We start from the raw sequence: 17,514 nt of genomic DNA on the forward strand, positions 1-17,514 counted from the left end.
CTGCTTTCTCTAGTTCTGTTCCTAATATAAGTACAATATTGATCTACTTTGACTTTACTTGACTATTTCCATTATTATTTTATTTTATACTTCTACTCCAGTACATACTGTATCTCAGAGGCAAATGTTGTACTTTTTACTCCACTACAATTATTTGACAGCTTTTGTCAATATTTATTTTGCAGATTTGGATCATTCATTCGCTAAAGAAGACCTTGCGTTGTCGAAACGTTGGTTTCAAAATAAATCCTGCATCGTGGCTACGAGTGTGCGGCCTTTTTCTTTATTTTCATAATTACTTACCAAGGTCAGCAGCAGCACCTCACCAATACTGGTGTGCTCCCTCCTCCCTTTTGTTTGACAGATTTGGATGATTAACACAAAACATACCTCAATCGCTAAAGCCCTATTTTTATACTTCAGCTATTTGAAAATAGCTGATCTGCAAGCTCACATCGAGATGCGTTGTGTATGTCATTTTTCATTCATATGCATAAGTCTTCAACAACAAAAAGCAAAATTCATCGAAATGATCAAAATTATTCTTGTGACAATTAATTGTCACGTAAAATGTCAAAATTGTGACAGCCTTAGGCCTGTGCCCCACGCTCACCGGTCTAGCAATGCACAATTAGTTTAGAAACCAGTGTTGATTTCATCGACTAAAACTATGACGAAAAATGTTCGTCAACTACCTTTTTTCACTGACGAAAAACTAAATAAAAACTAAGCTATGATGACTAAAACTAAGAATATATTGACAATTTTGTCAACAAATAAAAACTAGAACATAATATTAGGAGGGACTATTGGAGTAGAGATCCTGTAGAACTAAGACAAGTAATTTTATGTTTGGTTGCATGCTGAAAATAGCAGATCTTCAAGCTCACAACACGTTGCAGCGCGACGTGTTGTGAACTTGTAGATCTGCTATTTTCAGCATGCAACCAAGTGTAAAATCAGCCATTACGACGCCATCAAGGCACCGCCAAAATACATTTTAGTCGACTAAATCAACTGTAGATTTAGTCGCTTAAATCTTATGATGTTTAGTCAACTAAAACTAGACTACCAGCGAAACATTTCAGATGACCAAAATATGACTACAACTAAATGGAATTTGATTCAAAAGACTATGACTGAAACTAAATCAAAACTTGCCAGAAACTGATGCCAACAACATCACTGTCAATGCAACTGCTGTTTTCAGACTCACTGCTGCTGCCCTCAGAGGGTATCATCATCAACCAACGGAATGTATATAAATGGGGAAATGAGTTGTAAGAATGCTGGAATAAGAAATAGAATAGTATTGTGCTTTCCCGGTGGACACACAGATAACAGGGCAGCTCTTACAACCAGTACAACAGCCTTACTATAATTACACTGTAATCCACTAACTCCTGCAGTGGAAACTGGAAACACAGTCAACCCCATGCAAAGACATTATTTCTGTATTACAGACATTATAAATACACACACACACACACACACACACACACACACACACACACACACACACACACACACACACACACACACACACACACACACACACACACACACACACACACACACACACACACACACACACACACACACACACACAGTGGTAAAAAGGGAAAGCAGAGCTGTCATCTCAAAAACAAATATAGGCCTAAAAGAAACACACAACACATACCAGTACCAGTACGGGGTAAGCCTGACTGTGGAGCCTGATTTAGACGTGTTGTGAGCTTATATTTATTATATATAGTATATATATATTTCACGGGGAGCGACTCACAATGCTTATTTTCACAATGCATCATGACACATTGTGAGCTTGTAGATCGGCTATTTTCAAATGGCCAAATGGCCTCTTATCTGAAAATAGCCGACCTACAAGCTCACAACGTGTTGCGCTGGGACTCATTCTGAGCTTAAAGTACTGGAGATCGGCCATTTCTCCCGAACCGTTCCCCTATTATGAAATGGCCGGAACAGGGGATGCTCGGGTTCAAGCTGGTTAAGCATTACCACTGGCAGAAAAACGAGCAGTGTGTAAAAATACCAAAATCTGCCTCTCGCAGATTCTTCCCATTTGTGCCTCAGATGGCATACAAACCTCAGGGCTCAATTTGTTTCCTTTTAACCCATTAAGACCTGAGGTGTCCGATTCTACGAGATATCTTCTAAATCTAAAAACAGTTTTCTGAAAAACTTAAGTTGCTATATCAGTGGTTCTCAAACTTTTTCATGTCAAGGACCCGCAAAATGATATGTATTTGGCCGCCGACCGCCATCTGAAAATATGTTATTCCAGGACCCCCCAGAAGCAAAGATTTGAGTTAAAAATGTTCGCTTTAAAAAACATATATATTCAAAGATTTGCACACATTTTCACGATTTTTCAAAAATAGCAGATCTACAAGCTCATAGAGCGGCACTCGGTGCCACGCTGTGAGCTTGTATATCTGCTATTTTTGAACAGCCAAAGTATAAAATAATGGTTTAAAGGGCTTACACAGATGCGTTCCCGGTTTTAATGGGTTAATCAGTGTGTGTGTGTGTGTGTGTGTGTGTGTGTGTGTGTGTGTGTGTGTGTGTGTGTGTGTGTGTGTGTGTGTGTGTGTGTGTGTGTGTGTGTGTGTGTGTGTGTGTGTGTGTGTGTGTGTGTGTGTGCGTGTGTGTGTGTGTGTGAGACGATCTTTGCCTTGCCCCCTGCCTGCCTGCTCGTCGGCCAGCCCAGCAGCAGCAGCGCTGCACAACACTGTCATTAAACAAAACAGTGCCATGTGTCTATGGCTCCCCGACGACCCGGGCGCTCTCTAAAACACTAACATACACGGCTAATTGTGACCCGGTGGAATTTTGTGACCGTGCAGCGTTCCAGTGAGGGACACAGGGGCTAAAGAGGAACTGTTGCTCAACATCTGGTCCCGGGGGACCACCAGCCAGCGGTCCAAGTGGACCATTTATTTACACGAGGTCTGAAACTCGTCTGAGAGTGTACAAACTAAAGTATCGTTTTAGTTCGGTTATTCTCAACCTTTTTTTGATTTCAAGGACCCCCCCCGCAGTTTGATATGCATTAGACTTACATTCGCTTGAGACCCACAATCTACACTGTAAAATCATCAGTGTTCATCTAACTCTGAGTGTACAGAATGGAACCAAATGGAAACCGGTTCCATTTGTACACTCTCAGAGTTACAGACCCGTAAGGGTCCATTTGGTTCCATCTGTACACTCTCAAGAGTTACAGACCCGTAAGGGTCCATTTGGTTCTATCTGTACACTCTCAAGAGGTACAGACCCGTAAGGGTCCATTTGGTTCCATTTGTACACTCTCAGAGTTACAGACCCGTAAGGGTCCATTTGGTTCCATCTGTACACTCTCAAGAGTTACAGACCCGTAAGGGTCCATTCCATTTGGACCACCAGGTGGTCCCCGGACCCGAAGGCTGGGAACCAGCTGCAGAGACGAAGGGGCTCGCTACCAGGAAGAGAATAAATAAATAAATAAATAAATAAACAAACCAACGATGGGCTAAATGCCACGCTTTCCAAGAATTATAACTTTCTTTTGGGCAAATGAGCAGTGGTTACATTATAAAAACCCCACCATGAAAACCGTCCGACATACTGCTATCTAGTGATTATTCCCAACGATGCAGAATTACTGCGCTGCAATGGAAACCTAATTGGATCAGCGGGGCCCGCCAAAATGACATCTGTGATGAGGGGGCTGAACCTTCTGAAAGCTAAATTGAATAATGATTTGCTTATGTTGTCTTTTTTTAAACCGGGTGACATCATTCCGTTCGACCATATGAGAAGCTTGGTTGGCACGCGACCAGAAAAAACTGCAGCCAGGCATTCCATGCTTCCTTCCTTCAAAAAGTGCCCTTCTATGACTCCTTGCTTCCTTCCTTCCTTCCTTCAAAGCAGCCCTTCTATGCAGTGGTGTAAAAGTAACTAAGTACATTTACTCAAGTAATGTACCTAAGTACAGTTTTTAGGTACTTTTACTTTACTGGAGCATTTTCAATTGTCTATGCTTTTACTTCTACTCCACTCCGAGGCAAATATTGTACTTTTACTCCACTACAATAATTTGAAAACTTTAGTTACTAGTTACTTTGCAGATATAAATGATTACATTATAAAACGTACATTAACCGCTTAAGGCCTATTTTATACCTAGGCTATTTGAAAATAGCCGATCTACAAGCTCACAATGTGTCGGATTGCGACGCGTTGTGAGCTTGTAGATCTGCTATTTTCAAACATTTTAGTACTTTTACTTTTGGTACTTCAAGTACATTTTGATGCCAATACTCTTGTACTTTTACTCAAGTAAATTTTGAATTCCTGACTTTTACTTGTAACAGAGTACATTGCAGTATTGATACTTTTACTTAAGTAAAACATTCCCACCACTGCTTCTATGAACTCTCTTGCCTGGACCACGGCGCAAATCCAACAAACGGCCTCTCTGACACTGGCAGTGCCAGAGCGTTACGCTGTGTGAGCTGTTTCAAAGAGTTTAAATATCTCCCAAAACGCTAGAAGAACATAAAATGACTCGAGGACAAAGTGGTTGGGATTCTTGGAATTGTTCCGGAAGCGTGTGGCATGCTTGGAAGCCGCTGTGAACAATGGGCTTGACTGGCATCAAACGTCAAACACTCATTCACACATCACAGACTAGACTTTGAGACAAATTATCACAACAATGGAAATAACTCTTCACGTACTTGAAGTTGTGAGTCATATCTGGCATATACACACAGCTCTCTGCCGTTAACATGGCAACAAATTCAAGCTCTCTTTCTCAACAGCTCCAGCCCTCTTGAGGATCTCAGCCGTGTGCAGTGGGCGTAACAAGTACGCAGATGTTTTACTTAAGTAAAAGTAGCAATAATACCACACTATATAAATACTTTGTGGCAAATAAAATCCCTGTAGTCAAGATTTAACTTAAGTAAAAGCACTAAAGTATTGGCAATATAAAGCAGTATAAGTATAAAGTAGTGACAAGTAAAAGCACCTCAAAAGATTAAAAAGTACACAAAAAGCACAGCACTTGAGTAAATGTACTTGGTTACTTTCCACCACCGTCTCAGCTGTGTAAAGCCTAGTTATGACACACTGACCACAGCGGTTTAAAATTAATGTAAGTGGGAAGTGTCTCCCGTTTCAACATCAGTGTATGCAATGCTCCAAGTACATAAATCTCCCCACCAGGCAACAAGGGAACAAATACAACAATATGATGATGTGAGTTTATGTACAGCACAACACCATGGAGCACAACGTCTCTGTCGGGGGGAAACCTTTTAAGTCCAAAACCGTTACTTTTCAGGAAATGGAAAAAATAACCTGTGTTCACAGTGGACCCAATGTAGTCATCATTATGTAGTCACAATACTCATTTGTTCAATATTTATAAAACCTTAACTACTTTCACTTAAAATGTTTTCAAATTAGCAAAAAACAGCTGATATACAAGCTCACAAGTAACTAGGCCTCTATTTCTGCGTGACAGTGTAGTGTGGCGAAGTAGGGCGTTAATTTACGAACAAATCTAAAGTTGAAGCGTGGAGATACGAGGTTTCTGCCCGACAGTGACGATAAGTAAACAGGTGTGTGTTTGTGTAGAGACCTGTGTTGCTCTGAAATGAATCCAGCCGATTCTGACAAGCACTTAAAAAAAAGAGTGTGGGGGATAGATAACAGAAAAGGATGGCTTCTGATGTGTTCCATTCCATCCATTCTTCAACAGATCCCCCCGTTCAGTTGATATTGACGTGCATGCTTGACATTCTTTTTCCTACCGCTGGCGGAGGACACAGCACAAACAGGTATAGAGATAGGAAATGGAGGATGCAACAAACACTGTTCACCCTCAGACTGGAATGTCAGGGGTGATGGCTGGCAGGAGGAACAACGGATGAGGGAAAAGTTCAGCCATGCAGCGCAACGTTCCAATCTCGCACCGGAGGGCAGGCGAGGAGGAGAGTCCCCATTTGACCACATTGGATTGTACGATTGGTGTCTTGGAAAAAAGGCGGCCTAATTCAGTTTCTTCGCATGCCGGAGTATGCCGCGAAAAGGAGGGGGAATCAGATTCAATCAGAGGCATAAAACATCAGAACAGATTGAGAAAAGACTAGAATAAGACACAGTGTGAGGCTGTGTATATCTGTTGTTCCCTGGGAAATCAAAGCAATTGCAACATTGTGTTCTCTGTTGAAACTCTGTCACCGCATTCCCTAGATTTGTTTACCAAGTGAATTACTGGACTGAAAATATTTTTTTCCACTTCCAAGCAGGCTACTATGTGCCATCTTTCTACAAGGGCTGACAGCGGGAGACACCCAGGCATGACTTTTGCAAGTCTGTAAACACTTTACGGAAAGTACACCTTATATCAGTGGTTCTCAAAGTGGGGTTTAGGGGACCCCCAGGATTCCTTGAAGGAGTTGAAGGGTCCACAGTAAATAGTCACTCTAGAAGCTCTCAATGTGTTGCAATGGGATGCGTTGCGAGCTTGTAGATCTGCTATTTTCAAAAGATCTTGAAAAGTTTTGAACATTTTAACAACACAAATCTTGTAAGGGGGTCCCAGGCACAGAATTCGGATGGGGGTCCACAACCAAATACAGTCCCTATTAATTTGGGAGTCCTTGACATGAAAATGTTTGAGAACCACTGGCTTACTGTGCATATCCTCAGGTTTCCAGTTACAATTCCGTTCAGGGACATCTGCACATTTGTTCACTTCTTCACTTGTTCAGTAGAGATTTAATAGGCAATGTTTGAGTCAAGGACCTTCTTCGGTTTCACGTCTTATGCCTCATGAAGGGCCCTTGACTGGAACGTTGCCTATTAAATTGCCGTTGAGCAAGTGAAGACAGTGTGTCCCTGATTCCTCACAGTATAAATGTCTACTCCACCAACACACCTGTCACAAAGATTTCCCTGAGGTGTGCAAGAGACTTTCGGAGACGAGCAATGGGCTAACAACTTTCAACTTGGCCTCCATATTTTGGACATGTCATTGTCATCCCCCCAAGAACATCTTCAGAAATAGCAAAAATAGCCAATCTACAAGCTCACAACGAGGCGCATCGTGATGTGTTGTGCGCTTGTAGATCGGCTATGTTCGCGTGGTTACCAAACAATGTGTTATCAACCAATAATGCAAAGTCTTCTAAAACAGAAAGGGATTATACCCAGTCTTTTGGTGGCCTGATAAATTGCTTGTACTGTATCTACCCCCGCACGCACGCGCACGCACACACACACACACACACACACACACACACACACACACACACACACACACACACACACACACACACACACACACACACACACACACACCACGTCATCCACACTTGCTGCCCAGGATATAAGCTAATTACCCACAACTGTTCCTTGAAGGACTCTGCTGCTAGACAGCATGCGATTGGCTCCCAACGGATGCTCCCTTTCTGATTCCATTATCAGAAATGTGATCTGGGCCACAGGGGCTAGGGAGGGCAGCTGATGTCCATTTGCAGCATCCTTCTGTCACAGACACAATGCAACCAACAACAAAGTCAATTTGATTATGTAAAATCTTCACGCATACACATGAAAAAAAAAGGAAAAAAGAAGGGCCACCGAAACAAAGGAAATTGAGAGTTGCAGATGGGCTGGACAAAAGAGACATGACATGCCTCAAGTTCATGAATCCTTCATGGTGAAATATAACAAGAACAATTTGTGTCACGTCCCCATGAGTTCATGAGCTCTGACCCAACAATCTATTCTGTATGACAGTTCTGTATCACTACCATAACCAGCATGGCTTGTAGAGATAAAACAATTTAAAAAATCACTGCAACTGCAACAGAGATAAACATGTTTATAATAATACGCATTTTCAGTGACTGCAGATTGTGTAGGTCCCATCCAAACAGTTTTCACGTCGTAGAAATGAATAGTTTGGCTAAAATCTATCTATCTTCTATTTTCATCCTACCAGCCCCCACACAGTTTAACTGGAACACTGACATCCAGCTGAGCGGAAACTGGATTTCAAAATGAGACCTGAATTGGATTCAAAGCTTCATTAGTCACAACACGGGTAGCTATCGTTTTGAAATTCACCTAGCACTCGCTTACCAGTTTTTTTTGCTCCCTAGTTCTAGAAAATAGAATTTGGCTAAACAAATCATTTTCACGATGTGTGAATACCAATCAGCCTCCGTAGCAGCAGCGGTGAGTTTTGATTTGTTTTTTATTAGAGTTCAAGTAAAGGAAAACAACGGTGTACAGCTGAGAGCGTGATCGCTTGGAAGTGCAGAGCCATCACTGGTACACACTGTGATATGCTCAACCCAAAGCTATAAAAAGGTTACGCAGGAGGGTAAGTAAAAGAAACAAGCAGTGTAAGGGGAAATCTGTCGTTCCAGATGCCTCTGCTGGCTGCACAACAGCTGTCTGCACTTACAACCCAACTGCATGCTTCTATAGATAGATTAACGCAGCCTGGTTTATAGGCAGACTGCGTGAAGGGACCCGGAGGCCCAGGAGGATACCAAAAAGTCAGTGCTTTGTGAACAGTGTTTCCCCCGGGGAGCCAGCCAGGCCTAGCTGATGACAAGCTGCATCTCAGACTGACTAGGACACCGTGGCGGTCCGGTTCTGCCCCTATTTGTTTTACAGTCCAGGGGGTCTTCAACAGGGGGTCCGGGACCCCTGGGGGGTCCTCAGAGTTACTACAGCAGGGGTGCCGGCAAATCTTTGAGTGACAGGCCTTTTTTTTTTTTTACATTAACCACTTGAACCCTATCATCCCTATTCAGGGGAAAACTTAACCGCTCACAACACCTCGTGCTGCGAGGCGTTGTAGATCGGCTATTTTCGGCAAAGAGGTTCGGTGTAGGGGGGGAAAAGAGCAGACCAAGTACAGAGTGAGAGGTCAAGTTTACTAAGTATTGACGGTTTAAGTGGTTAAATGTCTGAAAATACACATTACCATGAATCCATCACAACACTGATGATAGTGCGGTCAAACAAGTCTATGAAGCCATCTATGAAATCTATGAAAAGGTTTAATTTGCAACACAATTTTTCGCAATATGAGCGGGGGGGGGGTCCCTGCTTCATCTCTCTCTCTCAGCTAAGGGGTCCTTGGCCTGAAAAACATTGAAGACCCCTGGTTTGCACATCTCTGAGAGTGCACACCGTCATCACTTAGAAGTGTCCTTGAGAGAAGTTGGGTTGGTGAGTGAAGCGATGAAGTGGGAGATGAGGCCTTTAATTAGCTCAAAGCCATGATAATTGATCATCTCCTCCTCGGGCTCGCTCTACCATGAAGGTCCCGGCATTGTTATAAACAAACATGCACAACACAATGAACCTGGAGAGGAAACAAACCACGGCCTTTCTTGTGCAGCTGTTGTGTACATACTGTATAAGGCAATAAGGCATTTTTCATCCGTTCGGGGGAAATAATAGCAAATTGAACATAATGTCAACATGAGATATCCACCATCTGAATAAATTGACACATTCAATATGGAATGCAGCTGAAGTGGATTCAAGCCTGAGACATTTGAATTACAAAATGGTAACATCATCATAGGATGTTAGCATCGCATTTTGAAGAAGTGTAAAACAAAAAAGAGAGAGAGAGAATATATCATATTTAGTAGAGCCAGACCGATCGGTTTGGTCGATATCTCACCCATTATTTGACCTTGACGACAGAAAATGTTGCATTTTGTCAACATATCGGTCAAAACATCAGTAATCTGTGGTCTCTATAGGACTCTCCAAAATTGTGATCGGCATCGGAGCCAAAAATACGGCATTGGTTGGGCTCTGATATTTAGAACTGGAACGTACACATTAAAAATGTATCACCTCTAGTATCCTAGTGTGTTCTCCAGTGAGTGTGTACGTATGTATCACCTCTAGTACGCTAGTGTGTTCTCCAGTGAGTGTGTGTGTGTGTGTGTGTGTGTGTGTGTGTGTATGTGTGTGTACTGTATGTATCACCTCTAGTACGCTAGTGTGTTCTCCAGTGAGTGTGTGAATGGAAGTGAAGTGCTTTGGAAAGCTGAGATTAAAACGAACAAAAACACTTGAAGTCACTATTGGCATTTCAGGCATTAGCTAAACAGTTATATAATTAGCATCCATGAGTCAAGTAATTAAAACATCAATGTCGCTGAGCGGTGCTTCTAAGGCACTGCTTTTTAAGGCTTTTTCCCCCCACGCTCAGTGTCTCACTAGTCAGCACTTAACCAGCACAGTTACGCCTATGCAGACTATTATATACTTACACAGTTGTGCGTCAAAACATAGATTGGGCATCTATGTCAGTGCACACTGTCACCAGGCTAACAACGAATCCCACAGATTGTTGTTCACATAATACCTTTTGAAATATTTAACTTTCTTTTTTTTTAATTAATGTCAGTCAAGAGGGCTCTGCCTCGGACGTGTTGTGAGCTTGTAAATCTGCAATTTTTGACTAATGTTCCCCTCCAGAAGATGGATGTTGGGGTTTGAGTGGTTAATGTTTGTGTTTATTTAATGTGAGTGTTTCAGTGAGGAAGGGGCAGAGGGTAGGGTTATGTGTGGATGTAGTGTGTCACTATTCAGCACTTAACCAGCACAGCCTAATGCAGACTATTATATACTGACACAGTTGTGTGGCAAAACATAGATTGGGCTTCAGAGAGACAATGAAGCATCTGTTAAAACTATTGTCTCTCTATTCTGTTTCACAGGCTTGTGGTGTGTGCGCGCCACATGAAGTCAAGAGACTCACATGGTAGCCACACCGTTATTAGTGTGTGTGTGTGTGTGTGTGTGTGTGTGTGTGTGTGTGTGTGTGTGCAGTGGTGAGCTGTGGATTTTTTAACTAAGGGTACTGTATTTTATGACGTCACGCGCGCGCACGTGCGCGCACATAGCCACTCAGCTCAGTGCTAGTTGAAATACTGTATTCAACATGTGAGAGGAATGTACATTCAATTCAAGTCCGTGTCTTTTCTCGAGTAGCCTAATGTTATGCAAAGCAGCCAGGTAGACGCTATTGAGAACGGCTCGCCACTGACGGCGCGAACCTTGAGAGGCTATTGTTTTTAAACTTTAAGGCGTTAAAGACCGCCGCTGACGGTGCGTGCACGCGCGCCCCCAGCTCCCACAGTGTCAGAACTAAGGGTACGCCGTACCCCCCCGTACCCCCTACAGCTCAACCCTGTGTGTGTGTGTGTGTGTGTGTGTGTGTGTGTGTGTGTGTGTGTGTGTGCGTGCGTGTGTGTGTGTCTCTCTCCAGATGTCTCTTTTCTCGCATAACACAGACAACTGGAGACATAAATGTCTTCATGACACTGTCCATGGACCTGTTGACCTGTGTGTGTGTGTGTGTGTTTGTGTGTGTGTGTGTGTGTGTGTGTGTGTGTGTGTGTGTGTGTGTGTGTGTGTGTGTGTGTGTGTGTGTGTGTGTGTGTGTGTGTGTGTGTGTGTGTGTGTGTGTGTGTGTGTGTGTGTGTGTGTGTGTGTGTGTGTGTGTGTGTGTGTGTGTGTGTGTGCACGCAGACTTTTGTTCTGGAGGACATGCTTGTTCACAAATCAACACCTGGAGAAGTCCATAAACAAGGATTTGCAAAACAATTACAATGGTCTACCTCTGTAAGCCACAGTAAGAGGGACAATGCTTGGCTTACAGACAAACAGTAATCCTCAAGTAACGTTGTACCTAAATCCTCTGACTGTTCCACACAATGTTTTGTCTCAAGAAATAACAGGTGTCTCCTGAACAGCATGCTGCCCGAGTACCTTGAAGTGCTCCTTCCAAAAACTAAGACATTCAGTTACTCCAAAAAGTCACACCATTCATACAAATCGATCAAATTGTTCAAAATGTATCAAATTAAATACAATCTTATAATGCATTATAATCACTGCATTACACTAGCAGTATAAGTCACTATAAGTGGTCATTCGTTGCTTTTAAGAAACATATGCAAGATTATATAATATTATACCTGACCGTATAAGTCATTACGAAATGTTTTATAATGTGTTAAGACTATTGTTATAAAGCACTATGGGTATTTGTGAGTGATTAGAACTATACGTATACAGTGTTATTAGCAGATTATAATGCATAAGTATGTTTCTAACACATCATAGACAGGATGCATGGCAAGCGTTACCAACTATTTTAGAAAATCTTTTGAAATAATAATGAAATAATAATCTCTTAGTAAATAGCTTTAGCTTCCCATCATATCAAGGATCAATTAAAGTATATTTTCCCACAAGCTCATTCACATTGCAGGGTGTGAGGCCTTTAAACCACAGCCACACACTAATGTGCTGTCTGTTAAGTCATAACGTGCACACTGAGCGTGGGGAGAGGCAGAGGTAACTGCATTTCTCTGCTTGGGGCCTACCATGCCTAATTAACTTTGGAAGATCCAAATAAACATCAATTAATGAAAGACAGCTATAATCCTACTATAAATGCACAAAATCTCCGCATTGCGTATCGGCCCTTCACGTAGATCTGGAGAACTGTCCGACTGATCGACGACTACTTCTAGAAAGTTGTTTCTGTAATTGGTGGGCTATTAGGACTGTCCAAAATCGGGATCCACATCGGACCCCAAACCCTGGCATCGGTCAGGCTAAAAAAAAAAAAAACAGCAGAAACTGGGTGAGGATGGAATACCTTATTCTAGATCCCTCGCCCACTGCAGAGCCAAGTGGCTGCCTCCCCAGCTGTTTGTTATCTCATTCTAACAGGCTGCAGGAGAGTTAAGGTGCTCATTTCAGAACCCACAGAGTGCAATACTTAAAAATATAAAGCCTATTTTATTTCATGATTCAATGGCTCCCACCCTGTCCCTGTGTCATAGATACCCATGACACATCAGGAAAATGTAGCTCACATTAAAAGAAAAGAAAGATTTGTCTCAACTTGTGATATCCAAGTACAGCACAAAATGTTTTCTTCTTTTGCATAATAGCGCTTCAGTGACAGGTCACTGAGTGAGCAACATGAACACACAACAGAACACTGGCAGACTTTACGACTGACAGAAGAAACGAATCCTTCTTGTGCAATGCAGGGAACAGCTGTAGACCACGCCTCACAATACAGGGAACAGCCATAGACCACACCTCACAATACAGGGAACAGCCATAGACCACACCTCACAATACAGGGAACATCCATAGACCACACCTCACAATACAGGGAACAGCCATAGACAACACCTCACACTACAGGGAACAGCCATAGACCATACCTCACACTACAGGGAACAGCCATAGACCATACCTCACACTACAGGGAACAGCCATAGACCACACCTCACACTACAGGGAACAGCCATAGACCATACCTCACACTACAGGGAACAGCCATAGACCACACCTCACAATAAAGGGAACATCCATAGACCACACCTCAAAATACAGGGAACAGCCATAGACCACACCTCACAATACAGGGAACAGCCATAGACAACACCTCACACTACAGGGAACAGTCATAGACCATACCTCACACTACAGGGAACAGCCATAGACCACACCTCACAATACAGGGAACAGCCATACAGGTGGGAAAGCAAAACACACGTGGTACGTATCACGACGTAACACGAAAGCAAAATGACCAAGAAAACCAGCACGGTGAAGTTCTCCCTCCACTCACTTCAAGTGTCATTCTGTGAATACCCAACACTGGCAGTGAAGTTCAGCACAAGGGTGTTGTTGGCAGTGCTGCAGTGGTGGAGGAAGTACTCAGATTTGTTTTTGTTTTCTAAAGTAAAAGTAGCTAGCAATACCACAACATAAAAAATACTCTGTTACAAGTAACTGTCCTGTAATCAAAGTTCAAAAAATGTGTCGTACTGCAAGTCTGCGACACGTTGTGAGCTTGTAGATCGTCTATTTTCGAATAGCCAAAGTATAAAATAAGGCTTCAGTGGTTAATGTGTGTTTCGTAATAATAATCTAAATCTGCAAAGTAACTAAAGCTGTCAAATAATTGTAGTGGAGTAAAAACTACAATATTTGCCCCTGAGATGTAGTGGAGTAGAAGCCTTTTAAAAAAAATATATACTCAAGTAAAGGTACCTCAAAATTGTACTCATGCAAGTACAGTCCTTGAGTAAATGCACTTAGTTACTTCACACCACTGGGTTGTTCTTGGTGTAACAGAGCCCTCATCTTTACACTTCACGCTTTCACCTCCTGTGTGTGAGCTACACACTGGCACATTCCATTGTGAGATCACTTTCTTCTACATCCTTAACCCCATTGACATTGAAAAGTCTCGAGTTTCTCCAAATGAACCAACACTACTCGGGGTGCATGAATTCCTGACGAGCCTGACATGGCAGCGTGCTCCGGGGCACTTGTCGAGCGCTGCGGTGCCTACAAGCTTTCTGCCCCGTCTGTCTACAAGCTTTCTGCCCCGTCTGTCTACAAGCATTCTGCCCCGTCTGTCTGCACATTCCCTTTCTGGTGATGAGTGTGCAATAAGCCCCCTGGGAGGAAAAGTACGGGAAGGAAAAGAAAGAGGGTAAGAGGGTGAACTGGGAGAGAACACTGTATAGAACTGTCAAATCAGAGCCATACCACCACCACGCTATCAGACCAACCAGAGGCATATAGAGGCCAGGCCATCATAGTGTACTTGGCTTGTCTAGCAAGTAACATAGAAATGTAAGTACAGTAGGTTACATTATAGTTTAAGCAATTGTGATTTAACTCGGTTCCACAATACATACATCAAATTGCAAATGGGATTTAGGCTAACTCTGTTCCACAATAAATACATATACAATACATACATATATAATTGCAAAATGTGATTTAGGCTAACTCTGTTCCACATACATACATATATAATTCAATTGGCATTGCAATGCCAAAATAGCCACCAAACACTTGTGGAAGCCAAACTGACCCTTACATGGTCCTGACAGGAAACGTGCTACTGTGTTATTATGCCTGTGTTTAGCACACACACACACACACACACACACACACACACACACACACACACACACACACACACACACACACACACACACACACACACACACACACACACACACACACAAAGACAGAGCAATGTTCAAGTCCTTTTTTCCAACATCAAACCCTATACAGTTGGAATATAATCCTTCCTGCATGCAGATTACCAAGTAAATTATTGTATTTGAAATGGGGTTAATGTCGCAACACAGTGGACAGCCATTGTACAGATTGAAAACAAGTTTGGCCGGTTGTAACGACTGTAACGAGTCACTGCTTATCTGAATGGATACAGGTAGGCTGGGTGGGTGATTCATAAACTCGCGTTTATGACTGTATTGTACCAGCACTCCTTGACTTTATAGGCCAATGATAGGCCAGTTTCATTAGGTCAATCACGTCAAAACATAAGACAAATAGTTTAATATGACAATATGAAAAGTTGTGTTTTCCCAAAATAACTTGAACTTCCCATCTCTTTACTGTCTTGCTCCGTGAGGGGACTTAAGTCTTTCCTTTATTTACATTATTATATTTAAATTATTATATTTAAATTAGTATATTTACTTTAATATAAATATATATATATATACATATATTATACTTTATTATAACGTTATTTTTCCTTTATTGTAATAAAAAAAAAAACTTGAAAAGTTGTGTTTCCCAACTAAACTTGAACTCACCTTCTCCTTACTGTCCTGCTCCGTGGGGGGTGCGGTAGAGGGGGTCTTAACGTTCCCCACAGCCACAACCTGGCTCACAGTGATCGGGCTCTTCTCCACGGTCTCCACCTTGATGAGCCGGTGCTTGGGGGACACATACTTTATGTCCGGGGAGCCCACCGTGCTCAGGCAGCTGGAACCGAACGAAATATTCCCACCCGGCGTGTACGGGTCTTCGAAGTCCAGCTCCTTCTGTAGTTTGTAAGCAGCGAGGATGTCCGGCTGTGCGGGGGGGCTCGGGTAGAGGGTGGTCGCCCCGGGGCACGGCGGTGGGTAGCAGCTGATGCCCGGCGAGCCGGACAGGGGCACGCCGGTGTGACAGTGTCTGTAGTCCGGCTTCGGCGGCGCCGGAGGAGGTGGTGCTTTGGTCGTTTTGAATCCCAGGTGCTCCTTGAACCACTTGGCCATGCTGCCAGTGCATCGCTCAAAAACTACCGATTCAATGTTAAGTTTACACTTCTCCACCTTTCCTCCCCGTGTGAAGTGAAGTCCCCCGGGGGGGGGTTCTCTAAGCCGTGAAACGTGGGGGGCTTTTCTTTTGGCTCCGCTGGTCCGACTTCGGAGCGTCTCCTGCGGCAGAGAACAGTGCGCTTCTTCCCCCCGGCCCGGCAGCCACAACGTTACGACGGCACTATGTGATGTGACTGACTGGCTAACTGCCGCAACTCTGTCACACTGTTGTCGCTGCTCAGCTCAGCTCAGCTCTGCTCAGCTCGCCTGGCTGTTCTGTCTCCACGTCAGGTTTGAAATGTCTACTACGCTGCTCTCCACCCCCAGCCGGCTCGGCTCGGCTCAGCCCTCCCCTACCTGAGAACATTCACTGCCATCTACCGGACTTGTGATAATAACAGGAGTCACTCACATGCGAATATTCTCCCCACAGGGTAACCGGAAAACTCGCCCCAAAACACGCTCACCCTCATTTTTTTTCTCGCGAACCGCTCACCCCCCAGCGGTTCTTGTATTCTTGTATTTGTTTGACTGAGGATATGGTTAGAATAAATACGTTTAGGGTTAGGCATAGTTTTACTGACGTTAAGTTTAGGAATAAGGTTAGGGTTTGGTACCGTTTTTTTTACTGAGGTTATGTTTAGGAATTTATTCCAAAACGTCACTTCAGTAAAACGACCGTTCCGAGGTCGCCGGATTTGCCCCAGGGCAACTGTGTTTTGGTATTCCTTCCCAGCTGGTAAAGTAATTGAATCATTATTGCCACACTTGTGTGCGGTTGAATTTGTAGCTTTTTGGTGGAAAAAGAGTGTCCTGATTTTGTGTTTTAGGCTATAAGTGATATACTTTGTTAAAACAAAAAGTATTACGTTAAAACAGTAAAGCGCTATATTCTGATATAGTAGGCTAACCAATTGCTCTATATATATATATAGTGTTTGTTTGTTCAGTAACATGGGTCTGTCTCCCTGTCAGCTCTTAAATAAACAGAAAACATATTTGCAGGTGATAGCGTTGAAGATTTCATCCAATCAGGAGACAGTAACCCATTTATCAGCTTCACTTTTATGGTGTTCCAGTTGTGTCTACCCACATGAGTGTGTCTACTCACATTTATCCTGATTGGATAACATTGGTGTCTCGAACTGAAAATACATGTTTCTGTTCATTAAGAGATGGGTAGACCCCTGTTACTGAACAAACACTCTATAGCAGATTACATTCAGAATGTATACAGCTATTTATTTTAGCAAAAATGTGATTTACTATACTGTTAAAGTTTTGAAAT

At 42.9% G+C, this 17,514-nt stretch overlaps 1 protein-coding gene across 3 annotated transcripts in view; it reads right to left on the reverse strand.

Moving 5' to 3' along the window:
- The window catches only part of shf (Src homology 2 domain containing F), a 176,939-nt gene extending 160,436 nt beyond the window's left edge, over positions 1-16,503 (reverse strand). For all 3 annotated transcript variants that reach the window (XM_084059689.1, XM_084059688.1, XM_084059690.1), the window contains exon 1: positions 15,738-16,503. In XM_084059689.1, coding sequence (XP_083915815.1) covers positions 15,738-16,184 — 447 coding nt within the window. In that variant the 5' untranslated portion in view covers positions 16,185-16,503. The remainder of the gene's footprint in view (positions 1-15,737) is intronic.
- Positions 16,504-17,514: the final 1,011 nt, after the last annotated feature.

This window comes from Gymnoscopelus microlampas, assembly GCF_963454915.1.
Source record: "Gymnoscopelus microlampas genome assembly, chromosome: 1".
In the NCBI taxonomy this organism is placed as follows: domain Eukaryota; kingdom Metazoa; phylum Chordata; class Actinopteri; order Myctophiformes; family Myctophidae; genus Gymnoscopelus; species Gymnoscopelus microlampas.